This window comes from Ochotona princeps, chromosome 15 (genome assembly GCF_030435755.1).
Source record: "Ochotona princeps isolate mOchPri1 chromosome 15, mOchPri1.hap1, whole genome shotgun sequence".
Classification (NCBI taxonomy): domain Eukaryota; kingdom Metazoa; phylum Chordata; class Mammalia; order Lagomorpha; family Ochotonidae; genus Ochotona; species Ochotona princeps.
This window is the reverse complement of record NC_080846.1, coordinates 49,106,438-49,131,449: the sequence shown is the minus strand read 5'-3', so window position 1 is coordinate 49,131,449 and position 25,012 is coordinate 49,106,438. Positions and strand designations below refer to the sequence as shown.

The 25,012-nt window shown below is 37.4% G+C and overlaps 1 protein-coding gene across 2 annotated transcripts in view; it reads left to right on the top strand.

Moving 5' to 3' along the window:
* The window catches only part of BLTP3B (bridge-like lipid transfer protein family member 3B), an 88,940-nt gene that overhangs the window by 42,845 nt on the left and 21,083 nt on the right, over positions 1–25,012 (top strand). For both annotated transcript variants that reach the window (XM_004583136.3, XM_058673234.1), the window contains exons 5-14: positions 3,908–4,097; positions 4,748–4,888; positions 5,775–5,945; positions 11,022–11,202; positions 12,112–12,195; positions 14,091–14,273; positions 14,929–15,047; positions 18,070–18,211; positions 20,154–20,347; positions 23,353–24,848. In XM_004583136.3, the coding sequence (XP_004583193.2) occupies positions 3,908–4,097; positions 4,748–4,888; positions 5,775–5,945; positions 11,022–11,202; positions 12,112–12,195; positions 14,091–14,273; positions 14,929–15,047; positions 18,070–18,211; positions 20,154–20,347; positions 23,353–24,848 (2,901 nt within the window). The remainder of the gene's footprint in view (positions 1–3,907; positions 4,098–4,747; positions 4,889–5,774; positions 5,946–11,021; positions 11,203–12,111; positions 12,196–14,090; positions 14,274–14,928; positions 15,048–18,069; positions 18,212–20,153; positions 20,348–23,352; positions 24,849–25,012) is intronic.

Below are 25,012 nucleotides of genomic sequence, written 5' to 3'. Positions count from 1 at the left end.
ATTTTATGAGGTATTACCCCATTTGAAAGATAAATTTTCTGAGGCTTAGAAAATAGAAATAATTGATGCATTCATTAAGATAGTGCATACACACAAAAAACCAGCAGGTATAGAAGAGGGACATGGGTGATGTATTCATTTTACATATAGTGGATTTCAAATGCGTGAAAAATAGCTGGGTAAAAATATCTGGTGGGCATTTTAATTTTACAATTTGAAGTTCCAACAAGAAATCTGCTTAGGTGTATAAATTTAGAAATAATAGACATTTAGGCAAGCTTCTACCATTCTTGCTACCAAATTACAATGATAGTGTACTGTATTCTAGTCATCTTTTACTACTCATCAAAATGTGACCTCTACTTCCCAGATCCGGCCATCACATATGCTGACAGGCGCTGATCTGGTCTTGTCTAAACTGGTCCAGCCATGGTTCTTGCGCTCACCAGCAATAAGTACAGCCTAACAGGAGAGTGCCCACAGTTTCCCTGCCTTGCATGTTCTCAGCCCTTAATTTGTGTCTTCCAGGGGTACTATAGTCTTGTATGACATGAATCACATCCTGTCCCAGCACTTGCCAGCTGGTACTGTGGCCTAGCTTGGCTGACCTGCACCCATTCTGCGTCTCATGAATACCAGCAGGCATAGCAGTCTAGCCTGTCCCCAGAGCAATCTACCTGTAGGACTAACTCTCACCAGTGGAAGCAGCAACCCAGCAAGGGAATCCCCAAAATCCCCCAACCAAGCCCACTGCCAGCCCTGGGTTTTGTGTTTGCCAGTGGGTGCTGCAGCCCAGTCTGAGATGGCTCATGCTCAGTCTTGGCATTTGCCAGTAGGTGTTACAGCCTGGTTCAGCCTGCTCCACCCCCAAATAATCCCCCACCAGTGCCAGCTCTCATTAGCACTGTTTTCTCATTACCCCAGTTCTCATGTAAATTGGCAAAAGTTGTGGCCTAACCTGGCCTGGCCTGCACCCTGTCCTGGCTCTAAGTTATGCCAGTGTGTGTGCTATGGAATGACCCTGCCTTTCCCAGATCCAGCTTGCACATGTGCCAACAGGTGTTAGAGGCCAGCTTGCTCTAGCCTGTTCCCAGCTCTGGCTCTTATGCTCCCTAGCAGAAACTGTGCCTAGCAGGAGAGTCCCCACAAGTTCCCCTACCAGGTCCACTCCCAGCAGTGGGTCTCACATGTGCCATCAGGTGCTGCTGAACAGACTGATGGCTGGCTCCTTATCCTGGCACCCAAGTAGTAGATACTGCAGCCTGTTCTGACTGTCCAATTCTGATTCTTACCAGTGGGTGCTACAGCCTATCCGAGCCTGGCTCACCCCTAGACCTGGCTCTCATGTGATCTGGTGGGTGCTGCAGCCTATCCTGGTCTGTCCCACACTCATTCTAACTTCCATTAGCACCAGTGGTTACTGGATCCCAGCCAAGTTTAGCTTACCTCCAGACCAAGCCCACACACATTTTGATGATGTGCTGTGACCTTGCCCAACCTAGTCTACCCACAGCCGTGGCACTCATGCTTACCAGTGGGAGATGCAGCCCAGCTGGGGAGTCCCCAGAGTTGCCTTGCCAGGACCGTCCCCAGCCCCAAGTGTTGTGTGTGCTGGCAGATGCTTTGACTCAGCCTGGCATGGCCTGCCTACAGTCTCAGCTCTGGCTGGCAGGTGTTGCAGCCTAGCCCAGCCAGGCACTCCCCACACCCTGTTCTGGCTTTTGTGTGTGCCAGCAGGTGCTAAGGCCTGTTTCAGTCTGGCCTGTCTTCATATCTGGGCCACAGAAATGCTGATGAGAGCTGCAGTCTTGCCTGGTCTGGCCTGCTCCCAGCCTTAGAGGAAGCTGTGGAGTAGTAGGGGAATTCCCAAGTTCCCCTACAGGCCTACTCCCAGCCTCAGCCCTGTGAGTTTTCATGTGGGTTCCTATCAGGTGAGTTCCATGGTTCAGTCTGGCTCGACCAGTCCCCACCCCAGTTCTTCACATAAAGAGCAGGTGTTACAGTACCAAAGAGATGAGTCCAAAATCACCCTGTAGAATCTACCCTGATACTCTGTTCTCTCACAATCTGGTGGGTGCTGCAGCCAGGCCTGCATGGTCTACCTCCTGTTATTATGCCCACAGGAAGGTATTGCAGCCTATCCCAACCAGGCATACCCCTTAGCCCCAGCTTTTGCATGTACCAGTAGGCAGTAGGCGATGCTGTTTAGCCTAGCCACCTGGCCTGACCCAGACATGCCTTCAGATTCCCCCCTCTAAACCATTCCATCTAAGCTCCCTTGACTACCTCCAAGTGCAATGGCCTGGCCTGTGGAAGACCCCAGAAATTCCTTCCATGTCAAATTCCAACTTCCCCTGCAACTCCAATATGTCCCCAGATCCCTTCCCTGGGCAATCAACAGTTCCTCCCAGTCCCCTGGGAGCACAGTGGCATATTTTGGCCCAGAGTTCCTTGCCTTCTACATGCACATGTAAATAAATAAATAAATAAATAATAAGCAACCATACTGGCATACCTATACGGTTAACACAAATTTGGCATGCCCACCAGTTACTGGATGCTTTTCTCACAGCAGTGTAACCCTTGCCTAGGTACAAGGCAACTGAGGCAGTTGCCTACAGTTGGGAATTGGTTTGATTGCTTGTTGAAAAGCACTTACAGACTGACTAATGTTACGCTTAATTGTGTTTTCCTTCTCATGCTTTTCTGAGTCCTGTCATGCTACTATAACATTTTGGTTTTCTTTGTGTCCTGTTGCTATTTACATGGATCGGTAAATATTTGTTGAATTAAGAATGTATTTTTCTTTTCTTTTTGCCTTATTCCTAAGATGCTTGGTTCTATTTCACTTAGACCCTGTAATCTTTTTTTTTTTTTTAAAGATCTGTTTATTTTTATTACAAAGTCAGATATACAGAGAAAGGAGAGACAGAGAGGAAGATCTTCCGTCCGATGATTCACTCCCCAAGTGAGCCGCAACGGGCCGATGCGCGCCGATCCGAAGCCGGGAACCAGGAATCTCTTCCAGGTCTCCCACGCGGGTGCAGGGTCCCAATGCTTTGGGCTGTCCTCGACTGCTTTCCCAGGCCACAAACAGTGAGCTGGATGGGAAGTGGAGCTGCCGGGATTAGAACCGGCGCCCATATGGGATCCAGGGGCTTTCAAGGCAAGGACTTCAGCCTCTAGGCCACACTGCCGGGCCCCCTATACCCTATAATCTTTTGAATATTTACTCCTTATGTCCTTTAGAGATGCCAGTTGTCCAGATTAATGCTTTTTTTGCAAGGAAAACAGCTGTGGACATTGATTTTAATAAAGCAATTCAGAGAATAATTTCCAGTTTTAAAAATCTTTACAATCTTAGAACATTTTGGATATTTATTTGTTTGTTTGGAAGACAGAATTACAGAAATAAGAGGAGAGACAGAGAGTTTGATCTCTACCAGCTCGTTCATTCCTCAAATGGCTGGACCAGCCAGGCTGGGCCAGGCCAAAATCAAGAGCCTAAAGTCCAGTGCTCTTGTTCTGTGTGGATGGCAAGAGCCTAACTGCTTTGGTCTTCATCTGCTGCTTTTTGGGCATGTTAGGGAACTGGGTAGAAAGTGGAGCAACTAAGACTAAAACCAGCACTCTTGTGGGTTGTGGGCATTGGAAGCAGCACTTAACCCCTTGGGCTGCAAAACCTGTATGTACCTAGGACAGCATTTTTTCTAACATACATGTAACAAGACTAGATTATTGTTTTAGCAGAAAAACAAATTGGTTCTTTTAAGACAAAATTGAAATGATATAACATTATGATAGTCTGTGCATGTATTTGTATGAGAATGTTAGTGTTAATAGATAAACTTTTCTGATTTTACTTTTTTCCTTTAGTGCATTATATATTTTTTGACTCTTTTTCCAGTGAATATGGCTTTGCTGAAAAAGTAGTTGAGGGAATTACTGTTTCTGTGAATTCCATTGTTATCAGAATTGGAGCAAAAGCTTTCAATGCGTCCTTTGAGCTTTCTCAGCTGCGGATTTACAGTGTAAATGCCAACTGGGAACATGGAGATTTAAGGTTCACGCGTATTCAGGACCAGCAAAGAGGAGAGGTAAAGGTGTTTTAAAATTCTTTATGTTTTCAGTTGACAGAGTATATATTTTTAGAGTGCAGCAAGATATTTCAATGTATGTAGTGTATAATGATCAGATCAGGGTAACTGGCATATCCATCACCTCAGACATGGATTGTTTCTTTGGTTTTTCTTTCCTTCTTTCTTTTTTAGATCTTTGTTTTAAATTTTTGCAGAGCTTTAAAAAATAATTATGTCTTATTTGCCCAGATTAACATGTTTTTCACCATATTATTCTTAACCATTTAATGATGAAATGTACATATTTTATTATTTTTTATTTTAACAAATCAGTCCTTAATTAACAAGCCATATTTTAGCTACTTAACTACTCAGAACTGAATTTTAAATGTATACAGCTAAAATATGTTGTTTAGCTGCTTTTTGATTTTGTAATTTATTTCACATTAAATTCCTTAGAATAGAAATATTAACAACTCTCCAAGTAATCAATAGAATGATAGTTATGTAACTGAATTTTTTAAGTATATATTTTTTGATAGTAAAAGCATGATAATATATAGAGAATGTTATGAAAATTGAGATAGTGTATTTTTATATGCATTTTAAGGTTACAGTTTTTCTCATTTTGCATGAGTAAGTGAAGCTAATCTCTGTATTCTCCTTAGGTTTTAACATTTAAGGAAATAAATTGGCAAATGATTCGAATAGAAGCAGATGCTACCCAAAGTTCACATCTTGAAATTATGTGTGCTCCTGTTCGATTAATAACCAATCAGTCAAAAATCAGAGTGACACTTAAAAGAAGAGTAAGTCACCCAGATTGTGTTTGTGATTCATGTATTCACTTTTGGAATTGATATGAAATTTTAAATAATGTTGACATGTTACTATTGATCCATTAAAATGATGCAAAAGAAAGGATGATGTAATCCTTCAAGCAATATTTGTAGAAAGAGTAGGTAAAAGATTCCTCAGTATTTTAGATTTAATATTTGAATTTTCAAGGACTGACTTTTTATAAATTCAATAGATTTCTCAGTTGTTAGATATCTGTTGAGCATTTACTATGTTAGAATTTCATTTCTTACTTTGACTCTTGCTGACAAAAATAGGAAAGTGTTCGTTGTTAGTAACCAAAACTGTTAGCTGTAATTAGAAATTAAGTTATGGCTAACTTAGATGAATGGTGAAGCTAATTAGTTATGGATATTAGGTTGAATATCTACTGTGGTTTGTAATAAAGTCTATTAATGACCTCTTTGAAATATTTGTTACTGTAGTTCTATTAAATTCTTATGGTATATTCTGTATTGAAAAATTTTTTTCAGAGTATAGCGATTTACACATATTCTGAAATGTGATTAAAATAGCATTTTAGTTTAATTTTAACATCCTTTATTTCTAGAATGAGTAGAATTATTGCAGATAATTATTTGCCAGCCTAAAGTGCAAAAATTAATTGTATAATTCTGTATAATTTGTACTTGGAAAAAAGTACAGAAATTTGTTACTGTTGTTTCTGTAGCACTAGGAGATATTCCTTCTATGTTATAGGAGTGCAATTAAAATTTATAAAGTACAGTACCCATCTTTAATTCCATTCGAAAACCTTGCACCTTTTTTACATAACAAATACATTATAAGATGTATTGGCTTCGTTTTGTAAATCTTTTTTTTTTTCTTTTCTGACAGCTGAAGGACTGCAATGTCATAGCAACAAAGTTAGTTCTAATATTGGATGACTTATTATGGGTTTTAACGGATTCTCAGTTAAAGGCTATGGTACAATATGCAAAATCTCTCAGTGAAGCAATAGAAAAATCAACAGAACAAAGGAAAAGTATGGCTCCTGAACCTGTACAGGTATGCTGTAAAATTAGCAGATGATTTACTTCACATGTAAATATGACAGATCTTATAAAAGTTCATTGAAAAGTCTTATGATAAAAAAACTAAACATGGATTTCAAAAAATTTTGCACCAAAATAAATGTAGCTTTTAATTTTACGTTTTTAGAGGCTTTACAAAGCATCTTCATAGTTTAACAATCATAATGCTTACTTGGTATTTTTTTTTGTATATAATAGATTGTGATTGATTCTAAGAACCTTCCCTATGTCTCTTATTGACTGTATAATTTTATACACATTTTATTTGAAAAATATAATATTATGTGTCTATGTCGTGTTTATTTTATTTGTAGTTATATAGCAGATACTAGATTATGGATAACCAAATATGTGACATTAGAGCCAGCATTGTGGTGTAATTGATTAAGCTATGACCTGGAGTGCCAGCATCCCAGCAGCTCTACTTCTGATCTAGCTTCCTTCTGGTATGCCTGGGAGAGCAGTGGAAGATGGCTCAAGTGCTTGGCATGTTCCTCCCGATGGGACCGTTTGGGGAGTGAACCAGCAGATAGAAGATCTCTTTCTGTGTCTTTCCCTTTCTTTCTCTGTAATTCTGCCTTTCAAATAGATAAATATTTAAAATGACATATATATTTGGTGTTAAGAGCAGGCATTTAGGTTAAGATGTCTGCATCCCAAATTGGAAGACTTGGATTTGATTCTCAGCCCTGGCTCCCTGCTCCAGTTTCCTGCTGCTGCTGCAGAACCTGGGAGACAGTACGGGATGGCTCCAGGACTCCATGATTCCTTTCGCTAAGAGACATGGCTTCCGAGCTTCCAGCTTCCAGCTTCAACCTGGCCCACTCAGTTATGGTCATTATGCAGATTTGGAGAGTGCAGAAAGGTGGATAGGTTTGTCTATCTCTGTTTTTTCTGCATATTATTATTTTTTTAAAGCATAATGTTATAATTCCTTTTTTCATCAAGTTAAAATGCATTTTCCCTCTGCTTAAGTAAAGACAAATAGAATTGAAACCTGGGCAATAATGTTCATGAGATAGGTAAGAATTAATAGTACATAGGACAGAGCTGTGAAAAATTACTAAAGTTGAACACAAAACCTCTGTTACAATTCTCTGGGGCAAAAGTGGGGGGCAACATAGTTTTAGATGATCAATTTTTAAGTCAAAAGCATTTCTAGGTTGAAAAGAACGTTTTCTGGTCCTTCCCAGTATTAAACTCTGAATTCTAATGTAAGATTTTATTTTATGTGAAAGAAAGAGTCAGAGAGAGAGAGAATCTGTTAGTTCACTCTCCCAAATGGCCACAGTGCCCAGATTGAGCCAAGCTGAAAACAGGAGCCTGTAATTGCATCTGGGTTTCCCACTTGGCGGCAGCAGCCCAAGCACTTGCACCATCTTGTACTGCTTTCCCAAGAGCAGAATTGGAAAAGGAGCAGCTGGATGTTTTGAAACCGCACTTGTGTGGTAAGCTGCCATCACAGGTGGTATCTCAGCCTGCTGTGCCCTTTGCTGCTTGCTTTATTGCAGGACAACTGCAGTGTGTAGTGTAGGAAAATGTTATAAAACGTTCAATTTTTTTATGTCTATGCCTAATAAAAACTTAGGATGAAAATTATACTTTTTGTGAAACTGTTTTGTTTGAAACAGTTATGATACATCTCAGATGTATAGGTTTTTGGTTGGTACTCATGCCTGGCACTTGATAATTGTTTGGGTTCCAGTTTTTCAGTGACTATCAGATTGGCATTATTGCCTGCCTGCTGTGTTATGAAATGCATGATGTTAAAAATAAACATTGTCTAAGTCTGTCCTCAAAGTTCTTAGACTGTAATGGGGAGTCAGTTATAAAAGAAATACATCAGCTCAGCATAAATAGCAGAGTGTTAAAGGAGGAGGCGTAGGAACTTTAGAAGTACAGAGGTTACATTCATTGCTTACAGCTTTTGGAAAGGTTTTAGCAAGAGGAAAATCAAATTAAGTTCTGAAAATGGCCAGTGGTTCAGGGAATATGGAGTAAAGGAATTTCAGAAGAGAAAATAGAATCTGTGAAAGTATAGTGTTAAGGAACATGATATTTTCTGATAAAAATGAGTTTAGTGTTACTAGAGAAGCATTTGTAGGAGTAAGATAAATAATATTTGTGTTGATATAATAAAACTGTTTACATTTTGTGTTTTAAAGGAAATTAAGTTCCATATAGTCCCCTTTAATGTGGACTCTTTCTTAAACTTGACCTGGCTGATTGTGTGTTATAGTCCACGTGTCAGGTTGGTTCTCCCTTTCCATAATTACTTTTACTCTGCCTTACATACAAATGAAGGACACTGATTCTCTGTGATGGGTTTGTCCAGGAAATAGGGGGTAAAACAAAACAAAACAAAACAAAACAAAAAAGTGTGAAAACACTGCAGGAAATAAGACTAAGAAATATGTCAGCGCTGACGTGACATTATTGACTGTAATGACAAAGTACTGAGTCAAGCAGTTTCCAGCTCTTTTGCTTTTAAGGAGAATCTGATAATTGTCAGCTGCTAGATGATGTTAGAGAGGGAGACAGAGATTTTACATGTTGGTTCACTCTGCAAATGGCCACAGTAAAATTGAGCCTATCGAGCCCAAGCCAGGAGCCGGGAAGTCCATCTTTCTCCCATGTGAGTGGTAGAAGCCCAGGCACTCAGGCCTTTTTCTACTCTCTTCCCAGACATTTTAGCAGGGAGCTGGATAAGAGTGGAGTAAAAATCAGTCCCCATGTGGAATGTATGTGTTACAGTTGGTAGCTTAGTGTGCTGTGCTGCAACACCTGCCAAGGACTTGGTATTTTGTGTTAAGAGTATCCTGTTGGGCGCAGCACAGTGGCTCAGTGGCTAACTGCTTAACTTCTTGTCTTGCAAGCTCAGGCATCCTGTATGGGCACCAGTTTGTATCCTGGCTGCTGCACTGCCCCTCTGACTCCCTGCTTGTGGCCTAGAAAGAGTGCAGTGGAGGATGGCCCAGAACCTGGAGCCCTGCAGACACATGGGAAACCCAGAAGAAGCTTTTGGCACCTGGCTTCAGATCAGCTCAACTTCAGCCACTGTTGCCATTTGGGGAGTGAACCAGCAGATGGAATAGCTTTCTGTCTCTCCTTTTCTCTGTAAAACTCCCTTTCCAACAAATAAATAAATAAATAAATACCCTGTGAATCCTAGGTTCTAACTTGAAGGAATCCAGAAAAAGATCATTTTGCTAAAACAAAACTCCAATACCTATTCATGTGAACAAGGTTTTCAAGAACTTAAATCTATAAAAGCAATTAGAGAATAGTGGAGCTTGTGTTGTCTGTGTATTGTTTTACCAATAAATAGCATTATCTTCTGAATTCTTAAGGGGCCTGATTTCTAAAGTTCACCCAATAGTTTTCCCAAACAAATGACCAGTTTTGGACATGATAGGTATTTTATGTTGAGAAATTTGTACATTTTCCATGAAGTATCTCAGTGCCAAAGGAAGTAGAGGAGAACAATCTTGAATTTTCTTTGTACAAATAAGGAAGCTTTCCTGCAGTGCCACTGCGATTACTAATCTGTTAAAAACTCCGGAAGTAGATGGGAAAAACATGAAAAGGAAGTCATTTTTCTGAAGGAGATCAGTTTAATTTAGTAATTAAATTTAAAAGTTTTGCTTGAACCCTAGAGTTTAAGGTTTCAACTGTATTTCTTGTTTCCAATTACTTTCCTCCTTTTGAAAAGGTTTTAAAAATTTATTTATTTGAAAGGCAAAGTATAACAGCAGGGTCTGGTTTAGACTGAAGCCAGGAACCAAGAATACTGTGCCTTCCACTTGTGTGGCAGAGACCTAGGCAGTTAGGCCGTTTCTCTCTGCCTCCCATGCGCATTAGGGGAGCTGGATCAGAACGGGGTAGCTGGGACTGGAACAGGCACTTGAATAAAGGATGTGGTCATTTCAGGCACAGCTTTCCTGCTGCTTCGCAATGCTACCCCGAAACTCTGATCTTTCCAGTTACTGTGGGTCCCGACTGTACTCCTTGAGAGATTCTTATTTTCAGTTCCTTCAACAGTATGATTATAGTTCTTTTTCTTAAATTATTTATGTATCCATTTATTTAAAAGGCAGAATATGAGAGAGCAGGAGACAGATTGAGAAGTAGAGATTCCCGGTCTACTGGTTCACTCCCCAAATCAGAGGTCCAGGATTTGGACTGTCTTCTGCTGCTTTCCCAGACACATCAGCAGGAAGCCGAATGGCAGGTGGAGCAGCCAAGACTCAAACTGCTGCTTAGCGAGTTAGTTCTTAATAGAAAGTAATTCATATAAATATATATGCATTAAATAAATTTACTTCGCTATCCCATGAATAGTTTCCTCTGAAAGTTAAATTTAAGTGGAATATTTAGTATTGGTTTTTATAATTACCAGGTTTTCAGTGCAGTTTTGTACTATGAGTCAGATCATTTCACCATATATATGTACACATAGTCATCTTAGTTTGTTAGAGGCTCTTAAATTGCATTTACAACTCACCAATATTCCATGGTTTTTCTCTTTAGAAAAGAAAAACTTGGATTAACAACCTCTTTGTTCCTTTTGCTTTTTATTTCTTCAGATGTACAAATTTAAAGGATACATCCCATTTCTTATGATAGAGGAATACCAGAATACTTAAAGTTCTAAATAATATTACCAGGGTTTTTTTTTTATGAAGTGAATTATGTTCACAGGTTTTATAACAGGGCCTACATTTGTTTCGTTTTAATATCTAAAACAAATAGTATTCATTATAGTTGATGTATGTTTTCTAAAATTAAGAACCACAAATAAGTAAATGAAACTACTCATATAATTATTAAAACGTATTGAGCTTGTATTCAAATTGTGCATCTGTGTCTAGTTTAAGACAATGTAGTTTTATTCTCTTATAATTCAGAAAAAGATTTCGAGGCACTAAATTACTGATACAAAAGAACATATATACAGATATTTTCCCCAACTTCACTACCATTATGCCTAATGTACATACAATGTAAGACCTGTAAATGGTAAAGATAATGTAATTTTGAATCCTTTTAGAGCTCTACAGTAACCCCATCTACCCAGCATGTAAAAACACCACAGACTTCAAATGTTCCTGATGTAAATGATGCTATTGTAAAATTGTTCAATGACTTTGATGTTAAGGAAACCTCTCATCATTTAGTGATCTCTCATTTGGATCTACATATATGTGATGACATTCATGCTAAAGAAAAAGGTAATAAAATCTGCCAAGTTCAGGTTATTTGTTTCTTCTAGAATTAACTGCAAACTTGATTGTTTATTGGATTGTATTATTTAGTGTGTACCATAAGAAAAGTTGTCAGTTCTGTCGTTTAAGTGAATATACTGCTTTCCCAGTTCACAGGCAGATAGGTGGATTGAAAGTGAAGCAGCCAGGATACGAACCAGCACCCGTATGAGATCCAAGACCTTGAAGGGGGAGAATCGCCTTGCTGTGCCACTGCACCTGCCCCAGTTTATATTTTTTTTCTCTAACTGATGTACTCATGTGGCTTTCAAATTTGATTTTTGTGCTGGAGTTATACCAAGTTCTTACCTGCTTTTGATCACATGATAGTAAGGTGACCTTGAACAATCAACACAACCAGGTCGACTGAGTTTCCTCATGGTTAGAGGCAAGATGAATAGTGAAATGGTTAGAAGTTTTTGGAGTTCAAATCCTAGCTTTGCCCTTAACTAAGCCCTTAACTAGCGACGTGACATTGGCCTATTTACTTTTTTGTTCCTCAGTTCATTGTCCAGAAGAAATAAAGATAATAATAGTACCTCTTTCATGTGGTCATTATGAAAATCAAATAAGTGTATCTGGAGTAGGTAAGAGAATTCCTGCTATGTGAGCAGGCGTGAAGGGCGAAGGTTCTGCTGTTACGTTCTGTGAACTCTCAGGACAGGGAATGTAGCATTCTATATCCTTAACCATTAGTCCAGTGCCATGCAGATAATAGGTGTTCACTAAACACATATTGAACTGTTTCCTACAATTCTTACTATTATTATAGCTGATAAAAGAGAGGTCTGAATCATTTCTTTTAATAAATTGTTTCAAATGTTTACTTAATTTTTCCTCTTTTGTTCTCTTAATTTCATTATTTTGATTTTCCAGACTCAAACAGGCGTATCACTGGTGGTGCTATGCAGCTCTCTTTTACCCAACTAACCATAGATTATTATCCTTACCACAAAGCAGGTATGTAGAGCAATTTTTTTTTTAAAGATTTATTTTATTTTTATTACAAAGTCAGATATACTGAGAGGAGGAGAGACAGAGAGGAAGTGGAGCTGCTGGGATTAGAACCAGCGGCCATATGGGATCAAGGCGAGGACCTTAGCCACTAGGCCACGCTGCCGAGCCCTGTAGAGCAAATTTTAAAAAAGATTTGGACTTTAATATTACATAGCCAGTTTATTTTTTAAATTTGTCAAGGAGAAAAGAGATCAAAAGAGCTTTTTATTTTTTGATTAATTAAAATATTTTAATTTTAATAAAAACTTGTTAATTTCCCTCTAAAAGTCTAGTTTTATTTTGCCAAGAAAATAGGATTTTCATGGAAGTTAATTTATGTATTTTATGTCTGAATTCAGGTAGATTGCTAGAAAATGTAATTGCTAAAAATTGACCGTTTTCAAAGTGATTAAAGTTTTAAGAAAATCAGCAAACATGTATTTGTACTGTTTTGTTGAAATAAAAATGCATTAATATGTTTTGAATTTTTAAATGATACTTAAGAATCAGGAAAGAGAATAAAACAAAGGATAATTACAGCATTCTAGCAAATTTTTTGTTTGGTGGTTTTGTTTTGTTTTCTTTATTTTATAAATTTTAGCAATAAGATTTAATAGGTTCCTTGGAAATCCAGTATTAATAGGTTGCTTTCTCCTATATAATAAAGTAAAACTCTGGGATCCTTTTTGGCCAAATTAAGTAATTCGACCTTCTACCCATCTGCTTTTTACTGTTGTGTGGGGTTTTATTTTCCTAATTTACACAGAGAAGAGAACAACAAAAATATTTTAAACTGGTTAAAAAAACTTTTGTATTCGTGCATTTCACCTACCATTGTTTGTCATTTCTTGTCAGTACCTGACAGAATTTGAAGGTTAGACATTTGTTTTGAGTTTTCTATCTTATATCCTATCTTCCTGATTTGTGAGTTACATATAAGTATTTAACATTGTTAATTGTACAGACTGTTCATATTTGTGGAGGTAAAATTTTTAGTTATGGAATTGTTTTTATTTTCTTAGTATTTTCCATGAACCTAGTAGATAGCAAAATCAATGAAATTCATTCATTTACTCATTCAACTAGAGAGATGCAAAGCCCCCACCTGCTGATCTTCTTCCCAAAAGCAGCAACTAGGGCTGGACCAGGCCACAACTAAAATTTAGAAACTCAACTCCTATTTTCCACATGAGTCCCAACTGCTTGAGCTACCACCTGCTGTCTCCTGGAGTGACCGGTATCAGGCATCTGTAATCCGAGCGTAGCCAGAGCTTAAGCCCATTTCCTTCTCTACGGGCTGTGGACATCCCGAGTGTATGTCAGCCATAAGTATGGGTTCTTTGTTTTTTTTTTTTTTTTTTAAGATTTTATTATTATTGGAAAGTTGGATATACAGAGAGGAGGAGAGACAGAGAGGAAGATCTTCCATCCGATGTTTCACTCCCCAAGTGAGCCGCAACGGGCCGGTGCGCGCCGATCCGAAGCTGGGAACCAGGAACCTCTTCCAGGTCTCCCACGCGGGTGCAGTGTCCCAATGCATTGGGCCGTCCTCAACTGCTTTCCCAGGCCACAAGCAGGGAGCTGGATGGGAAGTGGAGCTGCCGGGATTAGAACCGGTGCCCATATGGGATCCCGGGGCTTTCAAGGCGAGGACTTTAGCCTCTAGGCCACGCCGCCGGGCCCAGTATGGGTTCTTGATAGCACTCTGTCTAGACATTTGCTTTTCATATTTTACTTCTGTGTTGTTCACATTCCAAACTAATAAAGCCTTTCCTTAGAAAAATGACTACATTTTGTTTAAACATTGCTATAGTGAAATAAATGAAAATTGTGTACTTTATCTTTTATTTGTTTTCTAGGAGATAGTTGTACTCATTGGATGTATTTTAGTGATGCAACCAAAACAAAAAATGGATGGGCCAACGAATTGTTACATGAATTCCAGTGTAATGTTGAAATGCTTAAACAGGCTGTGAAGGATCATAACGTAGGCTCACCTCCTAAATCTCCAACACATGGCTCTCCTCAGCACATTCAAACAGGTATTTTACTTATAACAAGATTGTGGCATTCCCCAAGGAGATGGAGAGAGAGAGAGAGAGAGATCATAATAAATTTCCTGTTAATAAGTAGTGTTTTTGAAAAAATGGGTTTTTTCATACACTTGATGAGAGCGGGAGAAAAAGAGATTAGCTGAATTTCGATCTGCTGGTTCACTGCCTAAATATTCACAACAGCCAAGGCTGGGCCACATCAAAGCCAGTAGCTTGCAGCTTTATCCAAGCCTGCTACATGAGTGGCCAGGACCCAAGTGCTTGAGCACACACCTGTTGCTTGCTGTGGTTCGGTTGCTGGATATTGGCCCAGCCACCTACTGGCTGTGCAATGTGGAATGAAGATGTCCTAAGCTGTGGCATAACCTACTGTGCCACAGCACCTATGCTAAGAAGTATTACTTTTAGTTAATATTTAGAAAATCTGTTACCTTTATTCAAACCCACGTAGATTGTGGGTCAAAATACTTTTATGAGAAATATGAACAAAAATAGGATATTCAGGTAGAATTTATAAAATATTTCCATGTTATCTTGTTTAAATAAATGTCTTCATCTGTATTTGTACCGGTTCTCTCAATAATAAAATCATGACTGTTAAAAAGTGATTCTTAATGAATCAAAAGGAGTTTTGTTTCCACAGAGAAGGATTCCACTGTGAAGGGAACTTCCAGAACACCTTCAGTATTATCTCAGCAATCCAAAGCTAAGCTAATGTCTAGTTCAGTTGTGGTTAGACTTGCAGATTTCAATATCTATCAGGTATGTTTTGATTTCTATGTTAACTTTCCTCAGTATCTCTTACAGACAACTGTAGTCACACATACCACCCTTTTGTTTAGAAATAGCTTGATCAGGTGGGATGGGAGATGGCAGCTCAGATGAGGTAAGCATATGAGTTGAATTGACAACTTTTGACTTGATTATTGTTTATACTCCTTGTGTATATTTCTGGTCTTTTCTACTTATTGAACTCTGTTTAGTGGAACATTAAATTTTTGATTACAATGCAAATTAAAAAATTGCTTTCATTTAAAAAAAAATGAGTTTAGCACAATTAACTAATCCTTGCCTTGTAAATGTGAGGATCCCATATGGGTGCCAGTTTGTGTCCTGGCTGCTCTGCTTCCCATCCAGCTCCCTGCTATGGCCTGGGAAGTAGTAGAGGATGGCCCAAAGCATTGAGACCCTACACCCATATGTGGGAGACGCAGGGGAAGTTACTGGCTTCTGACTTCTTTTTTGGCTCAGCTCTAGCTATTGTGGCCACTTGGGGAGGGAACCAATGGATGGAATAGTTTTTGGTCTCTTTCTCTCTGTAAATACCTGCCTTTCCATTTAAAATAAGAAAAAGAAGAAGAAAAAATAAGAGAAAAATAGGAGTTGGGAACCTTTTTTTTTCCTACCAAGAGCCATTTGGATATTTACATACAAAGTAAGTTGAAAATTAAACTGCTATAGATTCAGGTTGCCTAAATGTCAAATCATGCTTGCAGTTGTCTTAGCAAGTTCAGACCAAGTAATTTTACTTGGTGTAACCAGTGGGCTGGACATTCCCACTCCTGGTTTATATGGTTACCCTTAAAACTCTAAAGCCAGGGGCAGAAGGCCTGGTTCATCAGACTACCTTTGCTGCCCTAGACATCTGACACCTTTTGCAAGTTCAACAGATTTTCAGATTGCCCTTAAAATATATTAGAAAGACTCACAGAACTTACTGATACCTGTTATAGTCACTTTTATTAGAAGAGAATTAATGCAAATTAGAACCAGACATTGGAAGGGGATGCATAGAGCTTAGAGTAAAGGGATTCCAAAGGTGGTACGTGTCTACCGGCCATGTTAGTTTGTGGTGGTGGATATGTAACAATGTGCAGAAGTAGTACATTGAGAGTGAGTCAGTCTTTAGGCAGCCTAATCCCTAATAACCCTTACCTACCTTTTCTGCGTATGACGAAGATTATAAAATATGGCCAGTCCTTTGTTAAGTCATGTTGGTATGTAATCAGTTGTGGCCCCAGGGCTCACCATGGAAAGGAAATGTTTCCTTTCCAGAAACAGAGGCAAAATTTGGAGACCAAATTCCTTACTATACAGTGGTCTCTGTGGAATAACCTGAAATGCCTTTTTTTTTTTTTTTTACCAAATTATCAAGAATTTGCAATAACATGAACATAATTTTATGTGAAGAACTATATCACACTATAGCAGTCTTATAAAGAGTATAATCACACAACATAATCTTACATCACAATCATTGATAACAACAAAATGGAACATACAGAATTTACTTTAAGCATGAAATAAATGACTTTATACTGTGTTGTCAGTTATGAATTGTTTCGGTTTATTCTGATAATCTTATGACTAAAAGATGTAGTATTGTTGGAAAAGCTTAAATTTTAGTTTGGTTGTTAAAACTGGAACCAGTTAGGCAATGGATAAAGATACTTTTGGTTGTCACAAATGAAAAGAAGAATGCTGCTGACTTCAGGTGGAGCATGATGCTGTGAAATATCCTTCAGTGTGCTCAACTCCCGGAGTGATTATGCAGCCCAAAATATTAAGACTTTTTTGAGAAACCTTAATTTAACTGTTCTTTTCTCATTGTGTATTTGCTTTTTTAAAAATTCTTTCTATGATAAGGAGGTTATTTAAAGGACATTTTAGATTTTTTATTTAAATAATCCCAATGGAAATAAGGGAGGAAAATCTTCAGTAATTCCAAGTGGGTGGGCGTACAACAGATAAGAAACTTCACATACACAGAAGTAAGATAAACAGGAGAGGAAGTTAAGATATAATGTTTATCCCATTTTGAATGTCTTAAATATTAAAGGGAAGATGAAATAACTTGTTCATTAAATTAAAAAGATTTACTTCTGTATGTGTAAAGAAGTGCTTTTTAGTTAGATAATATAAGGAATTGTCAGACTTGTAAAACTACAAATAATCAAAAGGTTTGATTCATTGATTTATACAAAAGGAAAACAAAGTAAACCTTTGAAAAATGTATTCCATATCTTGTAAGAAATATGCACGTTGTTGAATGGATTAACACATTACATTATTTTGAGTTGCATCCCTTGGCTACTGAATGAGTAGAAATAAGTGCAACTGATAAACTTTGTTGAACTTTGGGAAAATTAGTTGGGGAGAAAGTGAAAATACATAATCATAACTTTAAAATGAGTAGTCCTTTTGGAAAAATAGCTGAAGATATCAAATTATTTGACCAAACTTAGTGTGGTTACATTATTTTGAATTAATTATTGTATGATAAAATAAGGCAAAATATAATATTATTTTTAAATGTGTAAGTCATTGGCAGTAAATACATCTACATTCAGAATTTGCTATTTTTTGCTACAGTAGAGGAATTGTAAGCAGTTTTAGTGTAAGGAGCATACTGGGAAAACTCATGTCCTCAGGATTTGAATCTGCATTTTGACGCTGCCAGTGTTTACCTGTTACAATACAATGATCATTGTTTTTCGGTCAATTTAAGCCTCAAAGTAAAAGTTTTCAGTGAATATTGTACAAAAGTTGATTTTGTAATTGCAAAGGACCTAGAAAGGTTATTGACTTTTCTGAATAATTGGTACATGTTATTTTAAAATAACTTATTGTGAAATAAAATATGTAATCAAGTTTGCATTGTGAATTAACCACTTAAATTATTTTAGGTAGCTTTAAGAGAACTTGATGTGATATTTAAATTCCATAGATTCTTTGGGAAGAGCTTTACTCAGTATTCTTTCAATAAATGTGATCATTTTCCCAGGTCTCTACAGCGGAACAGTGTCGCTCTTCCCCAAAAAGTATGGTTTCCTGCAATAAAAAATCCCTGTACCTTCCACAAGAAATGTCAGCTGTCTACATAGAATTCACAGAATATTACTATCCAGATGGAAAGGATTTTCCCAGTAAGAAAGTTTTGTTATTATTTGTTCAGGTTTTTGAGAGTTTTGTTTCTTGCTAAATATTGTCTTATTGTGAAAAAAGAACTAATGTGTGTTTTTCTTTCCTTAGTTCTTGTGTGTAGCATACAACTCCAATAGCATTTTTCTCTGATTTGTTCAGAATTCCTTTTCCTTTTCTGCTTGTGATATCCTTGATGGCAGTACTTTTGCAATTTTGTTGATTAGTTCTATCCTTAAAACATTCTTGATATTTGATTTTGTATGTGCTTATTATCGCTTCTCGGCCTTTTGGCTAAGATCATGTGTGATTTTGCATGTGCTTATAGTATTTTTTTATATTTCTTTGTCGTAGTTATTTCCTAGCATAAATTTCCCATTAAAATCACAGTTGAGTAAGAATGTTTATATAAAATGGCTTATGTTATTACAGAAGAAAAATTATGTCCTCTTTTTAAAAATGGAACTACAAAGCACTTAGACCTGGTCTGTCTCTTGTTTGAAGTTGGCTTGCTATGTAAGTCCTTAGTTTTGGAAAGAATGACTGTTTTTCTTGCATGTGAGTTTGTTTTACATGTTCCTGCCTCCTATGTTAATTATATGAGCATATTTGAGGTTTCCACAAGTTCATTTTAAGTATCTTTCACAGCTGTATAGTGATATATTTCATAGATAGACACTGTTGGAAAATATTCCCTTTCTAGAAAGCTTGTTGGATTCTGTTTGAAGTCCCAGATCTGCCACCAGGGTTTTCTGTCTGTGTGTCAGCCTTGGGCAATTACATTTTCTCTCCAGTGTTCTCCGTGATTTCCTGTCATCATTCAGTCTGTCAATTCAGATTCCTTCCCCTTCTTTCCCAGAGAGGGAGGCCATCTCCTCACTGCCCACTCCCTTTCCTTTCCCCCAGACACACACCTGCACTTCGTAATTGAGTGTGTCTAGCACACCTAAGTGGTAACATTTGCTTTCCTACCTGTTTCATGTAGTGCATTATGAATATTTTAAAGGAATGGGACCATGCTTCTTTGGATACTTTTTGTGATTAATGTAATACACAGTTTATATTTGATATTCAATGGATCTTTACCAACAAAAGTAAATGAATTAATGAATGAGATAAGCAAGGAATCCATAGTCAGGACATGTACTTCTTTGCTGGTGCCTCACACCTTCAATTTGTTTTCCTTACATTATGTTAGTCTACAAGTTCTAAATATGCATATGTTTATCTTTGGTAGAAGTAATTATGTCCAGATTTTTAGAATAAATGATTTTCATCAAGATGGTCTGAAAATTAAATGGCTTTAGATATAGAAATATATGTGGATTTCAAGCAGTTATATACCCTGTAATTATAAATATTAGTTTATTTTACAATAGCAATGGAAAAGGATATAGAGGATTTCCTTAAGTTTTGCTTTCCCTTAGGTACTTTTCCCCAGGCCTTGATTCAGATGGAGAATAAAATGATGTGTGAAACCCCCTGTCGAAGAAATCTGCCAGTCATTACATTTTTGTAATAATAAAGTGGCATATGCTTAGTTTTCTCTTTTTTTAAAGAGGTTGTAGATTAAGATTGCAATAGGAAAGTCCTTTTAGAAAAATGTAATTGAGGATCAGAATTTGATGTGGTATTTCAGCAAGAAGTTAATGTGTTTAGTTTACTTCTTAGTGAATATAACTTCAGGAAAAGAAACCTAAACTGTACTTGTTATTTATATAGTTTTAGCTTAAATATATATAATTTTAGGTTAGTGAAGTATAGAAAAATGTTGTTTCAACCTAAATCTGTTTTGTATTAGTCACATGTGTTACTCTAATTATGTACATAAAATTTCAAATAGGTTAGGAAAAAATATAAGTTGTGGGAAATGTGTTTTCTATTCCCCAAAGATATAGAACTATCTGTTCATTTAAATTTTTTAAACTTTCCTTTTTTTCTCTGCAGTTCCATCTCCCAACCTGTATGGCCAGCTGAATGCATTGCAGTTTACTGTGGATGAAAGAAGCATTCTGTGGTTAAATCAGTTTCTTTTGGATTTGAAGCAAAGTCTTAATCAGTTCATGGCTGTGTATAAACTGAATGACAATTCAAAATCTGATGAACATGTGGATATTAGGGTTGATGGCTTAATGCTGAAGGTACCGTAAAAAAAAAAAGTGACTTGAAACAAAACTATTTCATAGAGGAAAATCAAAAGCATAATGAATGCCAGAATATAAATCAGTTTTACTATAATCTTAGTTTTGATTTTGAAACTTCAGGTTTAATTTTGAGGTGCGAGTATTGTGTGCGTTTGGGAAATGCATGAACAAATGAAAGATACCTCTTCCTTGCTCTCTTTCAAATAAATAAACACAAATAAAAATTACTGAAAATAAAATACTTCTAAGGATTTCATTTGGTTATCAATTATATCCTCTTTAGAACGATGATCTCCCTACTCATTTTAGTATTTCCTATGCTCCCCCAAACCCACTTTTTTAAAAAAAGAGGGATTTCTTTATTTTGAAAGAGGTGCAGGAAAGGGCAATCTTCCATCTGCTGGTTCATTATCAGATGGCTGCAGCAGAGCTCTGGACCTGATGGGAACAGGAAACAGGAACTTCTTCCAAGTTTCCTTCAGGATTGGAAGGACTTGTCCATCCTCTGCTATTTTTCCAAGCCATTGAGAGAAACTGGGACTTGAACCACTGCTCTTCTGGGGTTCAAGTGTTGTAGGGAATGGTTTTACTCACTGTGCCACCAATATTGGGCCCCATCTTTTCCCCTTCTTATTTATTTTTATTGATTTGGTGGTGAGCTGTAGAAGTAAAATTTAAATTGATAATTTTTAACATTTTACTTTTGAATATATTTTTCTTTTAGTTGTCAGTGATCAGACATGCTTCTGAAGTATGTGATACTTTATAATTTGCATAAAGATTTATTTATTTTTATTTGAAGGGTAGATTTACAGAGATAGAAGGAGAGACAGAAAGATGTTCCTTTCACAGGTTCACTCCCCAAATGGTAAACAACAGTTGACTTCTTCTGAATCTCATGTCGGCACAGGGGCCCAAGTGCTTTGGCCATCTTCTGCTTTTTATTGTATCTTCTGCTTATGTTAATATATAAAAATAGCAGAATTTTGCTTTATATTAAGCAGAATAAGACTTTGGTGTAGATGAAAAATTATAGTTACTAGATATTTATTGTCTATATTACATATTTTTAATTTTTTCCCCTTGAAATGTGGTTAGGAGCAGATACTAAGGAATAGGGCAACCACATTCCTGTATTGGAGTGCCTGTTGGAATCCCAGCTGCTCCGCTTCTCTTCCAGCTTTCTTGCTTGCACATGTCCTGGGAGCCAGCAGTGAGGGTTCCAGTCCTTGAGTCCTTGGCACCAACAAGGGAGCCTTAGATGTGGTTCTGCCCTGTTGGCTTCATCTGGCTCCACCCTGCAATTAGGGGTATTTGGGGAGTGAAACAGCAGATTGAAAGTTTCTCTTCTCTGTGTTGTTCTGATTTTCAAAGAAGTAACTAAACATTAAGAAATTAGTTTTTAATATATTGTGGTTAGTATTGCTTAACCATTGCACTTCAGAAATGTCTTAACGATGGGTCCTACAACCTCAAAAAGTTTGTTTTAAAGGTTCTTATGATGTTTGTGATCATTGTTTGCGGTACAATTATGTAATTTTTACATCTTAACTATTTAAACCAACTACTTTGAACTTTGATGTCATTTTTTTGGGTAGGATTTATTTTTTTTTAATTGGAAAATCAGATTTACAGAAAGAAGGAGGGACAGAGAGAAAGACCTGCCATCCCAGAACCCCTCAGAATATGCACACATTGGAACTCGGGTTGATATCAGATGGCAGTTCTTCATCCCTGGGTACTGGGACGTTTGGAAAATCATGCGTGACTTCCCCCTTTATCTCTTCCCTTCCACCAGAAACAAGAAGAAAAATTAGCAAATTTGAAAGCAAAGAGTACACCCTAAGCCTCAATCCTTCCCACCCTGATCAACCATGTAATCCTTATAAAAAATAAAACATTTATTTTAATAAAAGAAAAGACCTGCCAGCCACTGGTTCACTCTCCAAGTGGCCACAATGGCTGGAGCTGAGCCAATCTACAACCAGGAAGCCAGGAGCTTCGGTTGCAGGGTCCCAAGGCTTTTGGGCCATCCTCGACTGCTTTCCCAGGCCACAAGCAGGGAGCTGGATGGGAAGTGGAACAGCCGGACTGGAACTAATGCCCATGTGGGATTCTGGTGCATGCAAGGCAAGATCTTTAGCCACTAGGTTACTGCATTGGGCTCATGTATCAGTATTTTTGAGGACAGGACATAATTATTTCTTGGAAAAGTATCCTAGCAAATAATATGACCTGTACTTTTTGCTTTATTTTAAACATTAAATTTGTTTGAAAAGCAGAGTTAGAGAGCGAGCGAGTACAGAGATAGAAGAGGTCTACTTCACAAATAGCCACAACAAAGTGAGGCTAAGCCAGGCCGAAGCCAAAAGTGAAGAGCTTCTTCCAGGTCTTGCGCAGGAGTCCATCTCTTCTGCTGCTTTCCTTGGGCATACGCAAGGAGCTGGATCAGAAGTAGAGTAGGCCTTGCCCATATAGGATGCCAGTGCTGTGGGTAGTAGCTTAACCTGGAAGCCACAATGCCAATCCCATGACCCATCTTCTTAAGTTTGTTTTTAAAATACCTTTCTTTCAGAAAAGCAATTCTAATAACATCTAGTCATTTCATTCAGTTTCCTAGTTAGGCTCCAAATCACTAACAAAACAACAACAAAAAATCCGTTTCTAGACTTGGTAATTTCTTATGTATTCAGAAATAGTAAACATTTGAAAGTAATTATTTTGTGATTTTTTTGTGTGTTTAAAAAAAAACTGTTGAGTGCATTATTAGCCCATATGTTTTTGAAAGATTGTCTACTCTTTAGTGATCTATCATTTGGCTTCCTTTTTCTCAATTTATTAAAAAGATTGGGAGGGAAAGAGAAAATTTTATGTCTTGATAAGAAAGTCATATTTGGTCAAGGAATGGTAAGAAAAAAAGAATTCATGAACTAACTTGTTTTCTTGGTTATTTTTCCTTCACAATGTACAGATTTGTGAGACTGCATTTTTTTCCCTTTTAGTTTGTCATTCCTTCTGAAATGAAATCTGGGTGTCATCAAGATCAGCCACGTGCCATTTCTATTCAGAGTTCTGAAATGATTGCCACAAATACAAGACATTGCCCAAACTGTCGGCATTCTGATCTGGAAGCTTTGTTTCAAAACTTCAAAGACTGTGATTTTTTCAGTAAAACATATACCAGCTTCCCCAAATCTTGTGATAATTTCAATCTTCTACATCCAATCTTCCAGAGACATGCTCATGAACAAGACACCAAAATGCACGAAGTCTATAAAGGAAATATTCCTCCCAAATTGAATAAACACACCCTTAAAACTTCTGCTGCCACTGACGTGTGGGCTGTGTACTTTTCCCAGTTTTGGATAGATTATGAAGGCATGAAAAGTGGTAAAGGACGACCCGTAAGTTTCATAGACTCTTTTCCTCTCTCAATTTGGATTTGTCAACCAACAAAATATGCAGAGTCTCAAAAAGAGCGTCAGCTTTGTAATCAGGTGTCTCTGAACACATCCCAGAGTGAATCTAGTGATCTGTCTGGCCGATTAAAACGGAAAAAACTCTTGAAGGAGTATTACAGTACAGAGTCTGAGCCCTTCACAAATGGAGGGCAGAATTCATCGGACACTTTTTTAAGATTTTCTTCCTCAGCGTCAGATGCAGATATTCATATCTTGGTTCATGTTCAAAAACATGTCAGTATGCAGATCAATCACTACCAGTATGTTTTCCTGCTTTTCCTCCATGAGTCACTTATTCTGCTTACAGAGAATTTAAGGAATGATGTAGAAGCGGTGACTGGTAGTCCTGCTAGTCAGACATCCATTTGCATAGGAATTTTAGTTAGAAGTGCGGAACTGGCTCTGTTGCTACATCCAGTGGATCCAACAAACGCTCTGAAGTCTCCTGTTTGTGAAAATGTGAGCCCAGTGGTTCCTGATTATTTGCCTACGGAAAATGGAGAGTTTTTGTCTTCTAAAAGAAAACCAGTTAGTAGTGGCATAAATCAGATTAGAAGTGTAACTGTTAATCATTTGTCCGACAGTAGATCTCTGAGTGTTGACCTTAGCCATGTCCCTTTAAAGGATCCTTTGCTTTTTAAATCTGCCAGTGACACAAATCTGCAAAAAGGTACATCTTTTCTAGACTATTTATCAGATAAACATTTAGGGAAAATTAGTGAAGATGAAAGCAGTGGACTTGCTTACAAAAGCAGCTCAGGAGAGATTGGATCAGAAATAAGTGACAGAAAGGACTCATCTTGTACAGGTGTGAATAGTGTCTTAAACTACAGAGAAAGCTCAGATGTGCTGTCATTTGATAATGGTGGTAACCAAAACATACTTTCAGATAATTTAACTAATAAAGCAAATGAAGCCATAGAATCAATTTTTAAAGCTGAAGATTTGTGTTCAGAAACATCTTCACTTGCTGAGAACTTGGAAATCAATAAGGAAGCATCTGCAGTCAGAACACTTAGATCACAGACATCTTTAAGGTAATAAATGGTGTGTGATTTTTCAATTTTTTTGTTTTGATGAATGTGTGCATGTAATTTATTTTGGGGCAAAAATGACAAGATGAGGCATTGTTAGAATTGGCACATGAAAGAAAATTTTGAAAATGAAGAAACACTTTTGAACATGCATGCTAAAAATAATT